General features: G+C 40.1%; 1 protein-coding gene across 2 annotated transcripts in view; it reads right to left on the bottom strand.

Moving 5' to 3' along the window:
- Nucleotides 1–19,860, bottom strand: part of ATG2A (autophagy related 2A) — a 75,987-nt gene that overhangs the window by 34,183 nt on the left and 21,944 nt on the right. For both annotated transcript variants that reach the window (XM_075187762.1, XM_075187760.1), the window contains 14 exons: nt 17,977–18,136; nt 17,365–17,448; nt 16,194–16,358; nt 15,437–15,680; nt 15,184–15,286; nt 11,692–11,854; nt 11,415–11,557; nt 11,188–11,330; nt 10,910–11,055; nt 10,572–10,722; nt 10,180–10,373; nt 8,935–9,015; nt 5,965–6,071; nt 5,096–5,188 (listed from right to left, as the gene is read on the bottom strand). In XM_075187762.1, coding sequence (XP_075043863.1) covers nt 5,096–5,188; nt 5,965–6,071; nt 8,935–9,015; nt 10,180–10,373; nt 10,572–10,722; nt 10,910–11,055; nt 11,188–11,330; nt 11,415–11,557; nt 11,692–11,854; nt 15,184–15,286; nt 15,437–15,680; nt 16,194–16,358; nt 17,365–17,448; nt 17,977–18,136 — 1,977 coding nt within the window. The remainder of the gene's footprint in view (nt 1–5,095; nt 5,189–5,964; nt 6,072–8,934; nt 9,016–10,179; nt 10,374–10,571; nt 10,723–10,909; nt 11,056–11,187; nt 11,331–11,414; nt 11,558–11,691; nt 11,855–15,183; nt 15,287–15,436; nt 15,681–16,193; nt 16,359–17,364; nt 17,449–17,976; nt 18,137–19,860) is intronic.

The following is a 19,860-nucleotide window of genomic DNA, read 5'->3' on the forward strand; positions in this document are numbered from 1 at the left end:
GAATTTTCCGACCAACGTGTTATCTCAAATGATTGTACCTACTTAACAGTTAGGCGAAGGCTCTCAGAGATAGTTTGTCTAAGTAAGACTGTGTACACACTACAGGGTTTTCAGCTGATTATCGGGCCAATGACACGATAAATGACCGTTTGATATTGCATCAGTGTGTATGCTCCCATGACAAACAATTATCGTTCCAAAGCACATTGAATCGTTTCATTTAAACCAAACTATAGATCTCATTCAACGATGGAGCAATGTCAATTAAATTCTGCAGTGTGTATGCACTCAGGACCGGCAATGTCCGTAGATCTCTATGGCGTGTGCAGAGTCACAATCTTTTCAGCTCATGGTTATGACAGATAAAGAGCACAGATCCGAAGGTAAATTGTGTAAAACGTGTTTATTGTAAAGCAGAGGGCGGCATCAAATGTGACACCAAGACAACTGGCTTGGGAAACTGAGGAAATTGTTGTGGTGTTGATGGTGAGGGAGATTTAAGACCAGTCCATGAGTCTTAGAGGATGAACCATCTATCCCGCATTCAACCCATTGTAAATGCCAAGTGGACTAATGTTCCACTTTTGCTGCCCCACATCTGCTATACCACTTTGCAAATCCATTCACTGGCTCCCTGTGTCCTCCAGAATCCAAATCAAAATACTCGGCCTTACCCACAAAGCAACCAAAACACTAAATTCCTTCATACATCTCAAACCTCGTCTGAAAATACTCTGCCTCTCAGATTTACCTATGACCTGTGCTTCGCCCCTGGTAACCACCACCCTCCTGTACACAGACATTTCCCTCTACGCCCTCTTCCAATTCAAATGTAAGCTCGCTCATGAGCAGATCCCTCCCTACTCTGAGTTTAACTAATTATATGTCTCTATCTATCTATCTATATACATATATACACACACATACATATATACACACACATACATACACATAAATATATATATATATATATATATATATATTACACACATACACACACACATATATATATATATATATATATATACACACACATACACAGTAATACACAAATGGGTACGTACACTAGCGCTTCCGTCTTTGACTCACAGAGAACCTCTAAAAAAGAGGAATGTATCTCCTCAATCCTCTCGTCATGCGAGGTACATAATAAAGGAAGAGAAAGAAAAAACATAGCATAATAACGTACAACACCAAATAAAATCCAAATGAAGTCCACCGCCACTATGGGGTATATAGTAGTCCTCAAAAATAGGTGATGTCAATGAAAACTTCCAATAAGCACCCGTGATTCTTTCTTCAATTCTCTCCCCCTTAGGGTATATGCTTACATTATAGGAGATCAATATGCGCCTGTAGGGTTGTGCTCTGCTCCCTTAACAGTATTGCAGTGTATGTTCTCTCTCACTCCACTCCAACATGTGGACATAAAAAGAAGAAGAAGCAAAGCAACCACAATGGTGCATTATCTCAAAACACATTTATTTTCCATAAAAACAATCTGAATGATTAGAGTCAATAATGTGGATCCGTACCAAGTGTAAAACATGAAAGCGCATGTATATAAATATTCACTGCTGCAGCTCAGTTCCAATTTTAAACAGCACTGTCACCTGTACACACGATCACCGGGTCACCAGCCGCCAACGCGTTTCAACCCACAGTCCCGAGTCTTTTTCAAGGCATAACTCTCGCAATCCAAATCCCAGTTTAAATACTCTTCATTCCCCGCTGAACACGCAGAGGCGCTGACGGAGCGTTCCCAGCGTGACTCACTCAATTAACACGCCCTCCTCCAAAGCGAGGTCTGGTTGGAAATAACTTTATACATCCCAGACATCTGAACATCACGCTGTTCAGACGGAGTTCACATGATCTGTCTGTTCTTCTTTTCAAACTGAGGTCTAATGCATGAAATCTCTATAAACAGCGGGCATCGTAGCATATTAGAAAAACGATGTCACATATATAGAGAAATGAGAATAGACAAAGTGTTGTAATCATTCTGTTAAAAAGCATAATTAACACCTACAAATAAAATTAATAACGTATATAAAAACTGAATCAAAACATGTTTTGGACAAATTACATGTGATTTGCGGTTCAGGTTCACGTAATGTGCAGGTCATTATCTATCATCTGACTCACGTTCTTTTTTTTGTATATATATGTTTTTATTGTCTGATTCAGTTTTTATATACGTTATTAATTTTATTTGTAGGTGTTAATTATGCTTTTTAACAGAATGATTATAACACTTTGTCTATTCTCACTTCTCTATATATGTGACATCGTTTTTCTAATATGCTACGATGCCCGCTGTTTATAGAGATTTCATGCATTAGACCTCAGTTTGAAAAGAAGAACAGACAGATCATGTGAACTCCGTCTGAACAGCGTGATGTTCAGATGTCTGGGATGTATAAAGTTATTTCCAACCAGACCTCGCTTTGGAGGAGGGCGTGTTAATTGAGTGAGTCACGCTGGGAACGCTCCGTCAGCGCCTCTGCGTGTTCAGCGGGGAATGAAGAGTATTTAAACTGGGATTTGGATTGCGAGAGTTATGCCTTGAAAAAGACCCGGGACTGTGGGTTGAAACGCGTTAGCGGCTGGTGACCCGGTGATCGTGTGTACAGGTGACAGTGCTGTTTAAAATTGGAACTGAGCTGCAGCAGTGAATATTTATATACATGCGCTTTCATGTTTTACACTTGGTACGGATCCACATTATTGACTCTAATCATTCAGATTGTTTTTATGGAAAATAAATGTGTTTTGAGATAATGCACCATTGTGGTTGCTTTGCTTCTTCTTCTTTTTATGTCCACATGTTGGAGTGGAGTGAGAGAGAACATACACTGCAATACTGTTAAGGGAGCAGAGCACAACCCTACAGGCGCATATTGATCTCCTATAATGTAAGCATATACCCTAAGGGGGAGAGAATTGAAGAAAGAATCACGGGTGCTTATTGGAAGTTTTCATTGACATCACCTATTTTTGAGGACTACTATATACTCCATAGTGGCGGTGGAATTCATTTGGATTGTATTTGGTGTTGTACGTTATTATGCTATGTTTTTTCTTTCTCTTCCTTTATTAAGTACCTCGCATGACGAGAGGATTGAGGAGATACATTCCTCTTTTTTAGAGGTTCTCTGTGAGTCAAAGACGGAAGCGCTAGTGTACGTACCCATTTGTGTATTACTGTGTATTTATTGTTGAGTTTTTGGTGGAAACTCTGGGGTGGGTACACGGCTGCATACTTGAGTGAAGCGCTTTATAAGGTCTGTTCTATTACACTTATATATATATACACACACACACAGACTACATGACCTAACTATGTGGACATTCAAACATTACGTTCCTATGTACTAATTCATTTGGCCACAAGAGCAAGAGGTTGAGGGCAGAGCACTGTGCAGGCCAGTCAAGGTCTTCTACACCATTCTCAGGAAACCATTTTTTCATGGACCTCAGTTTGTGCACAAGGGTGTTGTCATGCTGAAAGAAGAAAGGGCCTTCCCAAACCTGTCATTACAAAGTTGAACGCACGCAATGTTCTAGAATGTCATTGTGTGCTGTAGTATAAAGATTTCCATTCAATGGCACTAAGGGGCCTGGCCATAATCACCCCTTCACCAAACCTTACCGTTGGCAGTACGCTTTCGGATAGGGAGTATTCCTCAGATTTGTCTGTCAGACTGCTAGATGTTTAAGTGTAATTCATCACTCCAGAGTCCTATGGTGGAGTGCTTTACTCCACACGAGTCAACAGTTGGCATTACGCATGGCTGCTTGCATGCAGCTGCTCAGCCATGGAAACCCAATACATGAAGCTCAATAAACAGTTCTTGTTCTGACGTTGCTTCCAGGGGCAGTCTGCTGCTCAGTAGTGAGTGTTGCAACAGAGGACAGATGATTTTTACACAAAATCTTTAATAGCAAAAGTGAAGGCAAGGGATAAGTCAGTCAACGTTTCAGTCTCAGTAAGGGTGAGAAACGTCCACTTTGCACTACTGCAAACTAATTGAAAAGGAACAAAAACAACCAACTTTGATATACAAAGGTAAACAAAAAATGAACCTCATTTCCATATTTAAAATACATAATCTTAAATGGTCAGAACAGAATAATGATAAAAGGTTTTATATAGAGATGACATGGCTCTGTAAATATAAATATGAGTGGGAGATGATAGATCACTTCAGATATCCGTCAACAGAAATAGTATGATCACCAATTACTTTTCTATACATAAAATCAACATAAAAGATGTTTTCCCAGCGCCTTGGGGCGATTTGCAAACCACAAATAGGCGGATGCTCAACACTTTTTATGTAAACTCTGTCTTTATGTCTACTAAGCTCAAACATTATTATCATTTATGTATAAGGCACCACATGGGGTACACAACGCCATACATACAGTAAAATAGTACATGACATAACAGAACAATAAAACAAATAGGCAAAACAGTACAGTACACAGCAACAACAAGCTGAATCAGCAGCAATGAGGTACTGCTGGGGTATAACCTCTCACTATAACTTGAGGGGAAAAGCATGAGAAATGGGGTGATGGGGGGCAGAATAGGGAGCAATTCAGCTCAAGCTGATACATTGGATCTTTTACGTTTCCCTCCGCTATGCTTAGGGTGACATTTTGCAGATTTTTTACAAAAATGAACAGCAAGAAAGTAAAAATAAAAGAAAATATTAGCTCAAAAGCCTGGTCTCATGGGGGCCTCATTATTTGTGAATAACTCCTGATCATAGTGGACATTAGGAGCTACCTTTACATCAAGTGTCACAAATTTACATTTTGATTATCCATTTACATTGATTTATGTGCACACTTTCTCCATGAGATTCGTCCAAGTAGCTCAAAATGCATCTTATTGAAAACAGAGACTTTTGCTGATTTACTGCAACCTCTGAAAAAAAACAAATCTGCCCATTTTGCATGACTACAAAGGCTCTGCAGACACAAACACTGCAGATACCTCTCCATCAAATGTGGGTATCTGTCCATAGATAGAGGCAACAGTATAAACTGTGCATGTGACAAGGTTGTTCTGTGCAGTACTCACCTGAGCAGGAAGGTTGCAGTGTCCACCACAATGTTACTGGATAGAGTGAATGTTTCTGCTGTTAGAAGGACTCTGACAGGGAAGTAGAGAGGTCTGAAGGGAACGACAAATGTGAAGACATAAGATAGAAGAAATATCAAAAGCAAACTAACAAAATATGTATAATGTTTTAAACACATGGTACAAATCGTTTTGATTTTATGCCAATACATTTAGATCATTGCCTAGCATCTCAAACCAAAGTAATGCTGGACACTTGTGTTTCAAAGTTTACATTGCCACATTCATCATTTAATACAATACTGATTTGACTACAGTAATGTTCTATTCATGCAATCAATAAAATAAAATATATTATGAGAATCTAAGGAAATGTATTCTTTTTGCAAATCAGGGTATGTAAATGTCAAAATCAGTAGTCATTATAAGTAATTAATTGACAATATTTTCAGCCCTTTAGGGCTGTAACCATTTGTTACAGGAAAAGGACACCCATAAGTGATAAGAAGCACGAAGACATGTGACCTATTCATAGTTCCCTACTCTCCCGGAATGTCCGGGAGACTCCCGAATTTTTGGGAGTTCTCCCGGACTCCCGAGAGAGCAGGCAAAAATCCCGGATCCAGCTGTCCCCGCTGTTGTAGATGGTGGGGTCGGGGCTAAACGCGGCATCGTGGCCCCGCCCCCTGCTGCGATTGGCTAGAATTGACTAAGAGTAACGGGGCGGAGCCTAACGGCGCACCACGTGTGGCCACACCCCCTCTACGGACCCCCTCCAGGACAGCTGCCTTCAAAAGTAGGTAAGTATGGACCTATGGCCTGAAATGCAGAAGCTGGATGAGATCATTCAGACATTTAGAACTAAGTACCTGTAATCCACAGCACAGCTGAATAGATGGGTGTGCAGTATGGTGATAACAGCTGGGGGAATGTATCCCAAAATGGGCTCATCAACCACATCTAGGAAATCCATGATCTAAGGACGGGGAGAAGAGTAGGAAGGGTTTAATAGGGATCAGAAACCAGATTAAGGCGTGTTGCTGCAAGACACTCATTTTTGTGTCTAAATATATTACAGGATTATTGATAAAACAGACATTCATGTAAATTGAAACATACATCAGAATTTGCACAAAAATAAAAAAAAAAACAACACAGAAAAATGAGCTCCACATTCCTGTTTCTCTTTAGCACAGAAATTGGAAAAGCTATATCCAACAGACATACAATATCTACATTATTTGAGGGCCACTACTTTGTTTTATTTAATTTCTTGGAAGAGAACCCAATGAAGAAGCCATTCTGTTGGCGAAACTTGTTTGCACCATTCCCTACAGTTCACAGAAGATTTCTAAACCAAATCATACTATTCAGTGATTCACTTATTATTCTAGCTCAATTTTATCTTCATTATTTTATTATATTATTTTTCAATCAATATCAATTATTTAATTATAGCTGTACTCGGACCACTCAAGATCAACTGCTGTCTATTATAGACTGTCCTGGAGACTGCCATTCTCCTCCTACCACTTCACCTACTCTCCATCACTACCTTGTTCATTAACTACACCACCCAGTATTCATCCATCTTAATATATATGGGTGGTAAGCATTTCTGCCTCATAGCACTGGGGTCACAAGTTCAATTCCTGACCATGTGAGGAGTTTGTATGTTCTCCCTGTGTTTGCTCCGGGTGCTCCGGTTTCCTCCCACACTCCAAAAAACAAAAACATACTGGTAGGTTAATTGGCTGCTAAAAAAATTAAATAAAAATAAAAAAATGTACCCTAGTCTGTGTGTGTTAGAGAATTTAGACTGTAAGCCCCAATGGGGCAGGGACTGATGTAAGCGAGTTCTCTGTACAGCGCTGCGGAATTAGTGGCGCTATATAAATAAATGGTGATGATGATGATATATACTACCACCTCTTAAGCTTATTCTACTATAAGCTTATTCCAGACTTCTCTTCTCCCACTCTGCCAATCACTGGATCCTTATGACACACACTGATAAATCCAGACAATAGATGAGCACTATTAGCTTGTGTATGCAGTAATCTAGTGACCTCACTAACAGGCCAGTGTCCCTGGAACAGATCCACATATGCAGCTGAAATACCAAATCTCTACCAATGTGGACACATACATGTGTGGCCAAACTGGACACTGACCCAGTCTCTCGGTTCTTGTGTGCTTGCCATTAAAAATAGGGATAATAGTCAGCACCAGCTAGACATCAGTGCTTCAAAACAAGGCTGCATACTAGTTGGCCTGAATCTTCTTATTAAGTTTTTCAGAGATGGGTAAAAATGGCCGCTGATGAGCTCAATCAGCAAAAAAAGGTGACTGCTAAGCAGAGGTATCACCCCTCAAACCCACATGGATACTGGTGGTGGCTTCTTGCAACCTACAGGAAAATAAAGGGGTAAAAAGGAGTCCGAAGCAAGAGAAAGACATCAACAGGAGAAAGAGTTCAACCAAAGCTAAACAAGGATTTAGTAAATACATGCATTGGTATCCCACAGTATAGCCTGGGTTGGGGAAGATACTGGGGTCTTCTAGACATAGTAGCAAGTAAAGTGAATGCTGGTTGGGGATTGGAGCTAATGGTACAAACTGGTCTTGAGTGACCTTTCGGCAGATTAATCTGGCATGGGGCACAGACATCGAACTTACCAATATTAGGCTTAGGAGATAGAGGGACACCATGTTAGATTGCTGTTAGAAAGGACGGATTTGGGAACAAGCTAAGCACAGTTTTCAAAAACAAATCTTTTGATGTTTCCATAGAAAGCAGAGCAGAGAGCACAATACATTCACTTCCATCACTGTATCATCCTCTGCAGGTTGTAACAGAGGAGGACAATGTCATTCCCAAAGCAGAGTGAGCAGGAAGCACACACGAGAGCCTGTCCCAGAAAAGCACAGAAAAAAAGTGCTCTTTGAAGCAAAAACAGTGAGTAAGAAGCAGCTGTGCTATTTTCCGTATCTACACAGATTGACCCACCAGGATGTGCAGACCCATCAATGAGAACTGATCACAGGTCACAGAATGACCCCAATCTAACCATAGAGAAAGGTACCAACAACAAAGGCACTGGTCAGACATTAATGAGACAAATACTGAATACGTCAGAGTACAAGAATTAATTGCAGCAGGAGAATACCATCTTTATACTTGCTCCACTCAAACCATTGGCAGCAGGAGACTATTTCTATATCCAACTCAGCAGAGAAAGATAAGGACTGCGTGCAAAAGGAACCTGCAGTGACAGATTGCCCCTCATCATACCTCATGTGTGAGACATTTCCTAGTAGCAGAATGTATTATGTAGAGAGGAGGAGTTAGTAGAGGTGCTTAACCCCATGGTCAGTTTCAGTGCACCAATGGATGTAGGGAAAACAGAACTTACACCTACTACTGCAACAGCCTTAGGGGGGCATTCAATTGTTAGCGAGATCGCTAAAATACTCGCGCTCTAAAGATATTACCGTTAATACGGTAATTACTCGCTGGATTTCAGCTCACAGCTCCCTGAGCAGCTGCGAGCTGAAATCCAGTGAGTAAATTACCGTATTAACGGTATTTACGCGCAATATTACCGTATTAACGGTATTTACGCGCAATATTACCGTATTAACGGTAATATTTTTAGAGCACGAGAATTTTAGCGATCTCGCTAACAATTGAATACCCCCCTTAGTGTAGAGAGGGTTCTTCTCCATAATGTTCTAACACACACTTAAGAATAATTAAACCAAAATTTTAATGATTATCACAAACATATTATTTTTTAAGAAATTGATATACTCTATATAACATAAAAAAAACTCACCTGACTGTGCCAGCTTTGATTGGACAATGCCATGTGGTGACGCAGAGTAGCACCATCTAGTCTCAGAGCCACCAAAAACTCCTGAAATCAGTGAGATAAAATACACTTGTATAATATTTGTAAGACATACAAGATGATAAAATACCTAATAATTATTAGTTTATGTGCAAATAGCTTTATAGTTGTCACTACTTTTAAAACTTACTCTGGACATTAAAACTTTAAAAATCAATGATACAAAATAACTTCCCTTACCAACAATGATGTTTTGGTTTGCTGTATTCAGCAAGGTCACAACACTTAATATAGCTAGGACCTCTGTTATTCACCTTCAGTGCTGATTGGCTTTCTCCACAGCAATCTATAACTATAAAGGTCATATTTGCCTACTCTCCTGGAATTCCCGGGAGGCTCCCAAATTTCGAGGAGTCCTCCTGGACTCCCGGAAGAGTAGGCGAACCTCCCGGATTTGCCGAAATTCACGCAATTGAATGTCGGGGGTGAGGCTTAATCTCGTCATTAAGCCCCGCCGCCGCTATTCAATGCTGTAAATTTCGCCATTTTCTAGTGGGGGCATGGCTACCACGCCCCCTCCTACCCCCTGTCCCCCGGGTGAAGTCATGTGTCAGAAGTTTTGAAAGTTGGCATGTATGCTATAAGTTAGCATTGGGACCCTGCTAATTACAATGAATGGCCAGGATAACAGGGGAGGGACAAAAGCCTTATTATTGGCAAGGGTAGTTATGTAGTAAAATTGATTTGTGATGTGAGAAACTCCTATAATAGCACTGCTGGTATATTTTGCAACCATATGTCTCATGATCATATTTTATTTATTTACCCTTTCAACATACTTTTAATTCTACTTTAACCATAAAGTAATCTCCTTTGAACCTCATGCTCTCAAGGAATACCACTCAATAGCTACTGCAGAATCAAGCTCAATCTTTGATGGGTATTAAATGGGTAGGACAGCAAAAGCTACACTTTCCAAAGTCACAACTAAAACAAGAAGTTGTGGCAACTGGTAGTTATTTCAAATATGTTCACAAAAGCAAAACTCTTCATACACCAGCAACAACAATGGATAATCGAGAACAGCTCTACTCTCCAAAAGCATGTGAACTGTGCGTAGGTACAGGACCAGCCTTGTTTTCTGTCACCTCACTTATTTCTGCGTTGTATTTTTATTGCTAGTTGTTATGGACAATACAAATAAAACAGCAAGTACAATGTGATCCATACCTTGACATTCTTCACAAGGTTTAGGTCAATACGGACAGCAAGCGAGAGCATCTTAGGGCTCTTTTCTTTACGAGTTCCTGAGAGCTGTGCAGAGACACCCTCATCCGAGATGTAAATAGTGGGATTCAAGTTTGCAGGTGGTATGAAAGTGGGTATTTCTAGACTGATGGGTGGCAAGTAATCTTCTACCGTGGCTGAAAGGGACAGAAGTCAGAGGGAAATAATGGATGGAGCATAAATATGGTTGAGTCATTCAATCTTCGTGCAACAGAAGTCATTCAGCTCTTCCACCAGCTCCAGGTAGCACAATATCAGGGAAACTAGGAGCAACCTCTTTAACTAAACATCAATAAACCTTCGGGATCTATAACTTGCTACATCAGTACTCATACCTTTGTGATAAAGCGATACGGTGTCAGACTCAATACATAGATAGCTGAGGTCCGTTTTGCCTTTGTACTTTGAGACACTGAAGATACGGCCATTTTCTACATCCAAAACCACTTCGCCGTGTTGGCCATCCAGCTTCTTAGTTCCCTCATTCTGTTGTAAGATTGGCAGAAGAAACAGATGAAGAAATAAAAGGCCAAAACAGAATGGAAGAAGAAAATAAAAACAGAGGTCCAAAAAGAGAGAGGCATAAAGAAAAGGAGACTTTCAGGTAATGAAAAGGTGCAGACAGAAACTTTTAAGAAAAAAAAAAAAGTAGAGGGCTGGAACAGAAGCTAACCTTGGCTTCTGTCCAAGCCGTAATGCGTCCCCTCAATATGGTGACAGAAGTAGAGAAGAAGCTGTGGCCGTCTGGTTTCCCTTTTCTTAACCTTGCTGCCTCATCCACAGAATAGAAATGGGAGTCTTCATCCTCTGAATCAGAGTCTATCAGAATAGTGACAAACAGGTGAGAGGTTGATAAGACAGGAGGTCAGAGAAGATTGAAGCTATGGAAATTGTCATTGAATCACTGAAAGAGAGCTCGCTATTCATGGTCTACAGAAAACAAAAACTCACCCAGTCTGAATGCAGACTTGCACATACGGAATGTGTCATACTGATAGGTGGGAGCTGAGAGCGTCTCAGTAGGAAACAGGGATTCAGTCATGGAGGCATCAAATACAGACATAGGTTCCCACATCAGAAGATCATTACACAACCTAGATAGAACAAGGAACACTCATTGTCAAAAGAGAAAGAGGGAACATAATATATATATGGTGATTTATTGATTGACTGGGTACCTGTTGTATAAATTTTCATACATGTCCTTGCTGGGGAGGAATATGTGAGCTCTGGGAAAAGTCATCTCAAGAGTATATTGGGAGGATGCCAGTGTTACATGTTGGAAATCCGCCATCTCCTCTGGGTCAGCAGGGATAACCATCTGTGCGGACAAAAGAGAAGTGTTGGGATACATTAAGATAAATGGGGGCAGTAAAGTAAACTGATGAGAACGGAAAAAATGTAAACTCAAGGACAAAAGATAATACACAATAAACTGTCATCAGCTTGGCTTACCTCTTCTGTTTCAAACATTGTCCTCTTAGAGGAGAAAGGGGAGGGCTCAGGTTGTTTCAATTCACAAGGACTTTCTACAGATGGAAGGTCTGGGTCTTCAATCTTATCCTGGCTCAGGTCCCATGGGGAGGGCTTGTACTTTGGAAGGAGAGTCACTAAAATGCTGGATGGTGAACAGACCACATTTGAAAAAAAACTTGATATTTAAACTCTTGTTAAACCCTTTTCTCTGGATCCATTGGGGGACACTGGTGCAGATGGGTATAGAGGCCCCTCCAGGACTCTGGCACTTTAAATTTTTTCTCAATGCTTGTTTTCATCCCTCTGCTATACCCCCAATCCTACAGGATTTTAACCAAGCCCCACAGGACAAAAACAGAGAAGTTAGAGAAAAAGAAGAATGCCATCAACTCTGAAGAAAAAGAAATCAAACTTTTTTGTTTTGAAACAGGAAAACAAAACAACGAGAACATAATCAGGGTGGGCTTGCAGTGTCCAGCAATGGATTCAGAGAAAAAGATTGCACATAAATATGAAAATCCCTTTCATCCTATGGTGGACACTGGTAACACTGGGATGTCCCAAAGCTGCCCCTTCAGGGGGAACACAGCTTACAGAGTGGAGGTGCACAGCAATGTCTGGACAAAACTGCCTTCCTGGGATTACATATACATTAAACCTGCAGAACTTCACAAAAATGTGCACCAAGTGGCTGCCTGACAGCCTATGCACTGTGTTGTGCCATTGTAAGAAACTGGTTTCCTTGCCCCAATATAAGATTGTGGCATGACCAAAGTAATTCATCTAGCCATCGTCTGTTTAGAAGCAGGCCACCCTCTTTTGTGGGCATCATAGAGGAACATAAGTTCATCCATTTTCATCAACCTGCCCTTTTGACATATACCTGCAATGCACATCCAATATGTGAAGAGATCCTTCTTACTACGTAGCCCGATTGTCTCAAAGCTGAAATTACAATGTCCTGATTTAAGGGGAATTTTGAAAAGACTGTTTAATCCAAAAGTACAGCACATAAATAGCCAGGAGAAACACAGCTTTCCAAGTAAAAAACTTCACTTTTGCAAAGTCAAGTGGTTCAAAGGGAGGTTGTTTTAAAGCCTTCAACAACAAATTCAGGTCTCAAAGTAATACCAATTGATTCTGTGGACAAAAACTGAAAGAGCAGAGATCTGAGCTGTAAAAGGAACTCAATTTTAACCCTTTATTGAGACCTGCAAAAACAAGAGTATCTGGGACAAACAGAAATAAATGGTTGGGAGCTCCATCGTTTCACACCTAAAAGCATATGTTTTCCAGGCCCTCTGATAATTCCTTGCCGAGACAGGCTCTCTAGCTGTAAGCATGGGTTGAACCACGGTATCAGAGAACACCTTTTTCTTAAGAATCATGGCTTTAATAGCCACACTGTTAAAGTCAGTCACGCTAACCCCAGACGGTAAAATGGTCCCTGGGTAAGCAGATCCTTCTTTAGAGAAATGCACCACAACAGATCTACTGGCATCTTGAGAATGTTTATGTATCATAACAGTCTTGATCAGTCCGGTGGCACCAAATCATCTGGACCCTTTATCTTTTTGAGAACATTGGGCAGCATAACCACCAGCAGATCAATCATCATCATCATTTATTTATATAGCACCAGCAGATTCTGTAGCGCTTTACAATTGGGATGAATCTCCCATGGGACCGTTATGTCGTCTTAAACAGAAATATCTGCAAATCCCTGGGCTTTGAGCAGGAACCACTCCAAGGTGCCTTCATGTTGATTTCTGGCTGACCCCATTTATCCACAATCTACTGAAAAATGTCCAGACAGAGAGACCACTCGCCTGGGTGCAGGGGGGTGCCTACTGAGATAACCGGCCTCGCAGTGTTCCACTACTGGCTGATACTGCTGATATTGTCTGAACATTTTGTTCTGCCAAAAGCACGATCCTGCTGGTCTCCATCATTACAGGGGGCTTTTTGTGACCAAAAGTTTGATGTACGCCACAATTACCCAATTCCACATTGCAAAAGGGTCGTCTCGCAGCCACCAAAAGGAGCAACCAATGTCTCTGTGGAATCAGATTGATGACCTGTCTGAACTCATCTTGAACACATTAATCTGAACAATCTGGAATGCTTTTGAGAGAATCCTTGCAAACTGCACAGCTTCAAAAGTTGATATTCATCTCCCCCAGAACTTTCATGTACTAACGAATTGATATCTGTCCGAGAGACCATAGACTCTTTACTTGTTCTTGCAAAGATTCCATCTTGTACCCTGGATGAATCAATTTCTGCTGTCCAGTTTTGAACAGCAATCCCAGAAACTCCAGCCTCTATTACAGGACAAGATTGGTATTCGAGCTGTGGGCCTTCAGAGTCTGTGCCACTTCTTGGTAATATCCCTCAAGCAGATCTGTTGATGACAGATCTCAACAACTCCATCTTGAACTTGCCCAACTGAACACAGGCATTCAGGGACATGAGGTTCACAACGGGCCAAAACTATCTGTTTGGCGTTGAGACCAAGAATAGGTCGGTGTGACCATTTTTTCAATGGCCTTATTGACCTGACCCAAAGCAGAAATGGGCCTCAAAGAGGCTCCCAGCTGCTATATAAAAAGATTTCAGGAGTCTCAAATTTGCTATTCGTACTATCCCTAAGAGCTACACCATTAGGGATTGGAATGGTGGTAGCCTTAAGACAACCATGCTATAAGAGCGTCCACCTTATGTACATTTTCAGTGTCCCCTTGTAAAAACGGATAGAGAGACTGTAATTTACGAGAAACCAGAAACTTCCTTTCCGGTTTGGTCCACGCTTAGCAGTAGTTTATTTTTTACAGGGGAGACGAAGGAAAACAAAGCACTATTTTTTATTTTCTCTTAAACGCACATTGTCAGGCTCCTCACAGTATTGGAAGTTCAGTGCCGGCCTAACTAACTAACTGCAGGCACTAAGTCATTCACATCCTGCAGTCTAGCAGAATCCTCTTCAATACACAAGAAATACTCCACCTCAGATTCCTCTGCTACCTCAACTTCCTCTTGGGAAGAGCTCTCTGAACTGATCCCATGTTGGCATTGGGAGGCAGCCGGGGGAGACACTTTGAACAGTGTCTCCTCCGCCCGTTATGCTCTTGCAGACAGACGGCCAGACTGTCTGCTTCAAGAGACCGCCATACTGGTAAATTCAATAATGAATTTAAGTAAAGAAAACAAAGCAAAAACACAGGCTGCGGGTATAGAGGAGGGAGGAGCAAAAGCATTGAGAATAAATTTAAGGTGCCAGAGGAGAAGCCTCTATACTCCATGATACCAGGTTTCCCCGTAGGGTGAAAAGGAAATTTACTTAAGAGAACATAAATTCATACAAACACCCTTTTTTTTTTCTCTCAAACAGTTATAATGAGTGTCATTTTCTTAATGTATACGCAGATTTATTTCATTTTAGTTTGTGATAAGTTTGTAAAAGCAATTAACCTGGGGAAGATGAACTTCTTTCCACCTGCTTTGGCCAGTGGGTTTACTCCTTTACTGATCTTCATACAAGGAACGCGAAGTTTGTCACCATCAGTGTAAACTCCTGAAGAAATCACAATAATGTTGAAGATTGTGCAAAAACCATTAAGCTAAACATATGAGCTTGTGACAAAAAATATCTAACTTGTTTTAGAATTGGTGATTAAGGAATCTGTTATAAAGGTCACCATATATCAATGTCATAATGTCTTACCATGTAGATCTCCAAATGTTATCTCTATCTTGTTCGGTACCTCTGTACCAGTCTTTCTCTGTGTGTTGACCTCCATATCTATTACCTCCATCTCTAGACATTCCTTCCTGAGAGCCTTTTCTGTCCATGGCCGACGCTCTGTGATAGGCCGTAAGTCTGGTATTGGGAACTGAAGATGTATGCGAGCTTTAGCAGCCAACACACAGATCTCTGTGTCCTCTTCGGGAGCTGGGGTCACATCACTCTGACAGAACATAAAGGGAAAAATAAGTTGTTGTGAAGCTGGGATATCGCAGTCTAGCACAGACATATACAACTTTATGATTTCTTATTGCTTTATTTATATATAAAAAAATTAGAAATAAACTCCACTGCTAAAGAGACGTTCTCTGCTATCACGATCACAGCATCACAGCCAAACAAAGCCATACAATGTTTTACAGTCCAGAGATGAAGTAACCAGACAATGAGATTTATTAAGGCTAACTGTTGAAACCAAAGCTAACCAACCAAAGCAAACAAATATATTCTATTATGACAGCAACATTTTAAGGAACACTTCAAGGTTATTAAAGAAATAAGTGCTTGATGCTAAGCCTTACCCTGTATATAAACCCTGACAGCTTGTGCTGTCCAAATTGTGAGAAGCCACATATTACAGATTATAAAGTATTATGAAGACAAAGAAATACAGTGACAGACACCACCAAAAAATGCACTGTTTTCTATTACCAGTTTAAGAGAAGAGTATTCTTACCAGGTGCAAGTCAAAGTTCCCGGTAGGGCTTGCAACTTTTGTGGCTCCATCCTGGAAGAGGGACCCCAGCCGGTCAATGAGACCCAAGTCTAAATCAGACTTAAAGTCCTCCAGCTCCACTCTGACCTCCGCGCTGACTTTTACTGCCTGCTTCTTACGGCTGCTCTGAGAGGGAGATGAGGGAAGCAGAGGTGAGAGGAGCAAGTTGTGAAAAACAGCGAGCATAAAAACAGAGGGGGAAGAGTCTTGAGTAAGTTTTTGTCTTTCTTTATAAGAAAGACAATAAAGACAGCAAAATAAAATGAGAAAGATCCTTATAAACACAGAAATAACAATAGTACATTAAATAAAGAAGAAATGCATAGAGGCCTTGAGTTATAGTTAAAAATAGACATTTCTGTACTGTGCTTTTGTACCAAAATCCTTCTCTATCTAGAAAGGAGGAACATGGACAAGCAAGTGTAAACCGAGCACTATGAGGGCATGCTGACATAAGAGACTAGCATGCATCCCCAGATACATGTCTTAGGTGTATTTTTAGGGGGTGCTGAAGGCCTGTTGTAAAGAGGTGGTACGAAGATGGCACCTGTAGCATTACCTATCCACTGCTGTTGCTTTTTGCATACACTTTATTCAATAGCGTAGCAGCTATATTATATAAAGCCACAACCCTCTATAGGAATTACTTTTTTTATTTATATTTGAACTACTACAGGTCAGATAATTCCCATTTAATCTTTAGAAGCAGTAAAAAAATGGATGTGTGGATGTTTGCAGAAGTTGAATTCTATTGAAAATGGAATAAAATGCATTAATAACATTGCTATTAATAGCAATTACTACATTAATAACATACATTATTGGCTTGTGCATACGACACTCCATTCCATTATTATATTATGTACAAAAAGGGTAATGCGACTTTAGTATTTACCACACACCACCATCAACAAAGAGCTCTACGCTCAAGTTAAACGTAAGTAACCACATTTATAAGCCTGGCTTGTGCCAGACACAGAAATATTACTATTTTGGAGTTGGACCGATCTGGAGAGGTGTGTAACTCATATACACATTTTATGCAATATCATTTTTACACCTACATTTGGAGAGCAGAAAGCAAGAAACTCTAAATAAAGCGAAACAATACAGGTAATATCATAACACTCACTCTGGATGGTGTCCTGTGAATCCGCTTGTAGTGTACTTGGGCACAGGGGCGGGAGGAGGATGCAGGGCTATTAAATATCATGAGCTGGAATAAAATAAATACAGTACAATCAGATATTGCAAATTCTTGAACTAATGCATGACTGATTACTTGTCAGTGCTACAAGTTTCATACGGCACAACAGGTATATACACACAAACAGCATAATGTTAAACTCCATAAAGTACATGTATACATTTACTTATTGGTAACTGCAAAAGATGGTTCTGATCATATCTAAATCAAAGCACCATATAGAAATGCCACACATAACCTATAATCAGATAACATACAATACAAACAACAAATACTTATAAATACAAGACACTGTAAGGAGCCCCTGAACTAAACTTGCATATGCCTACATAATGCCTCTGAACATTGTTCCTGCACTCACTTTTCAGACCTGTAGTCAATGTTACTTGGCTAATATCATGTACACTGTCCTCTCCGGTATTAATTTTGGCTGTGCTCCAGCATGCTGTTGTTGAACTTTGCAAGATTTCTTTTCAGCTTAAACAAAGTCAAACTCAGTACTAAACACATTGCATCCTAGAAAACACGTAAATGTACCTCTGTATATTCTGGATCTTTGCTCTTCCTGGACGGGTGGCCCTGTTGCCAGAGACATTCCAAAATCTCCAGCATTCCACAACTGAGATCAACGCTGCTCTGCTGTGCACCTTTACCAGTCCTCTGCTCATACACAATCTGAACGGCTAGTGCTGTGGCCCTGCAGAGAAGAGGAAAGGTATATGTAATGACAAATGAACAGCCAGAGTTAAACATAGCAAAAATGCCATCAACAATTATGTTGCAGAGATATAAACATTATGTAAAATGCTACTTAAAAATAACGGCACAGCTTAATCATCTTTGTACATTGCCTTCATATTATTATTTAATATTAAATCAGCAATGCATACAGCGCTAGGCAAAAAAATCGAATTGAATGTATTTTAACATGAAATGCATCAAATTAATGCTTTTACATAGATTCTACAGCACACCAAAATAAATCTGAAAACACATTTTAAAATTAAGAAGCAGTATACTTCACACTAAAACCCAATTTTAAGTTTAAACTATATCTGTATTTTGTGCAATTTTATTTTATTATTTCTGTTTTACAGTTTCCCTGTATAGTTTTACTTATAATCTAGTTTATAGGGGTACGTGACACATATAGACAAATGATGTTACATTACCACAGGATATAATACAATTCCTTTAAAATCAATATATTTGTAAGACACTACACCTACCCAACATGGCCTGACCAATGGATACATGATCAGAATACAATTCTATCACACTTTATACAGAGATACAACACTACAGATATATAACATGATCTGAATATTGAACAAATATAATACAGTTCTATGACACTCTATACAGAGATAAGAATGTGCACCAAGTCAACATCAACATGAAAAACATGAGGAACTGGTTCATATTTTGATCAAAATATGAACCAAACTTCATGTTTTCTTTTTGCTAGATACACACAGATCTGCAGCGTTAAAGGATAACCACTGACAATAACTTTTTCTTTGTTTTGTATACATATAGGGCATTTATATTGCCATGCAGCTGGTACCACATACTGTATAATATGACTGAGTGCAGACTCGGGGTCTGGCTACCAGTTCTCTGGAGTGAATTTCAGCTTGGAGGCTACCTCCACCTCTAACTTTATTCAGTTTACAATGCGAATACAGCATTTCTGCTGTAAAATGTTACCTAGGAGACACCAAGTCGATTACTGTACTCATTAAATTCTACCAATTATAAAGCATTAAGACAGAAAAGATTACCCGCTTAAGCAGCTGTTTAAAAATATTACAATTGTCGTCAAAGTGAAGGGTTAGAGTGAATGCTGTACAGGCTTAGTTAAAGCGGATAAATCTCTAAGCCCACACTTAGTGGACAGGGAGCGGAGCACCTTCACTTCCCTTAGTACTATGTTAAAACTAAGAGCATGGTCGAAGCCAATTCACAAGAAAGAGAACAATCAACTTGGATTGGTTGAAGGAACAGGGGACTGGAGTATATGTTAAACGGTTTATTAGATGAACATGTATGTGTGTCCAACATTCACTACCTTCAAATGGATGTTGTAGAGCTATTGATGAGCAAGGAAACATCACTACGTTTTGTCTCTTCCTGAAAAGACATCAATAACAACGGTATTCCTGTGACTATCAGATAAGTGCTAACACTCATCCATTGCTCAGGTATTCTGTGTTGAATCATGTTTTAAGTCATCGATCTGCCACTACCAAGCAATGCTGCTCCAAAGTAAGTGGTCAGGAGGATCCAGCCAGAGTCCCCAAAAATGAGATGCTGAAGCGGCTACACACGAACCAAAAGTAATTGCATGCAGTGAAGAAACCAGTTGATGGCAGCAATTGTTCTCTCATGACTGGGGGCACCGCTTTGACATTTACAGTT

The sequence above is a fragment of the Mixophyes fleayi genome, chromosome 10, assembly GCF_038048845.1.
Source record: "Mixophyes fleayi isolate aMixFle1 chromosome 10, aMixFle1.hap1, whole genome shotgun sequence".
Taxonomy (NCBI): domain Eukaryota; kingdom Metazoa; phylum Chordata; class Amphibia; order Anura; family Limnodynastidae; genus Mixophyes; species Mixophyes fleayi.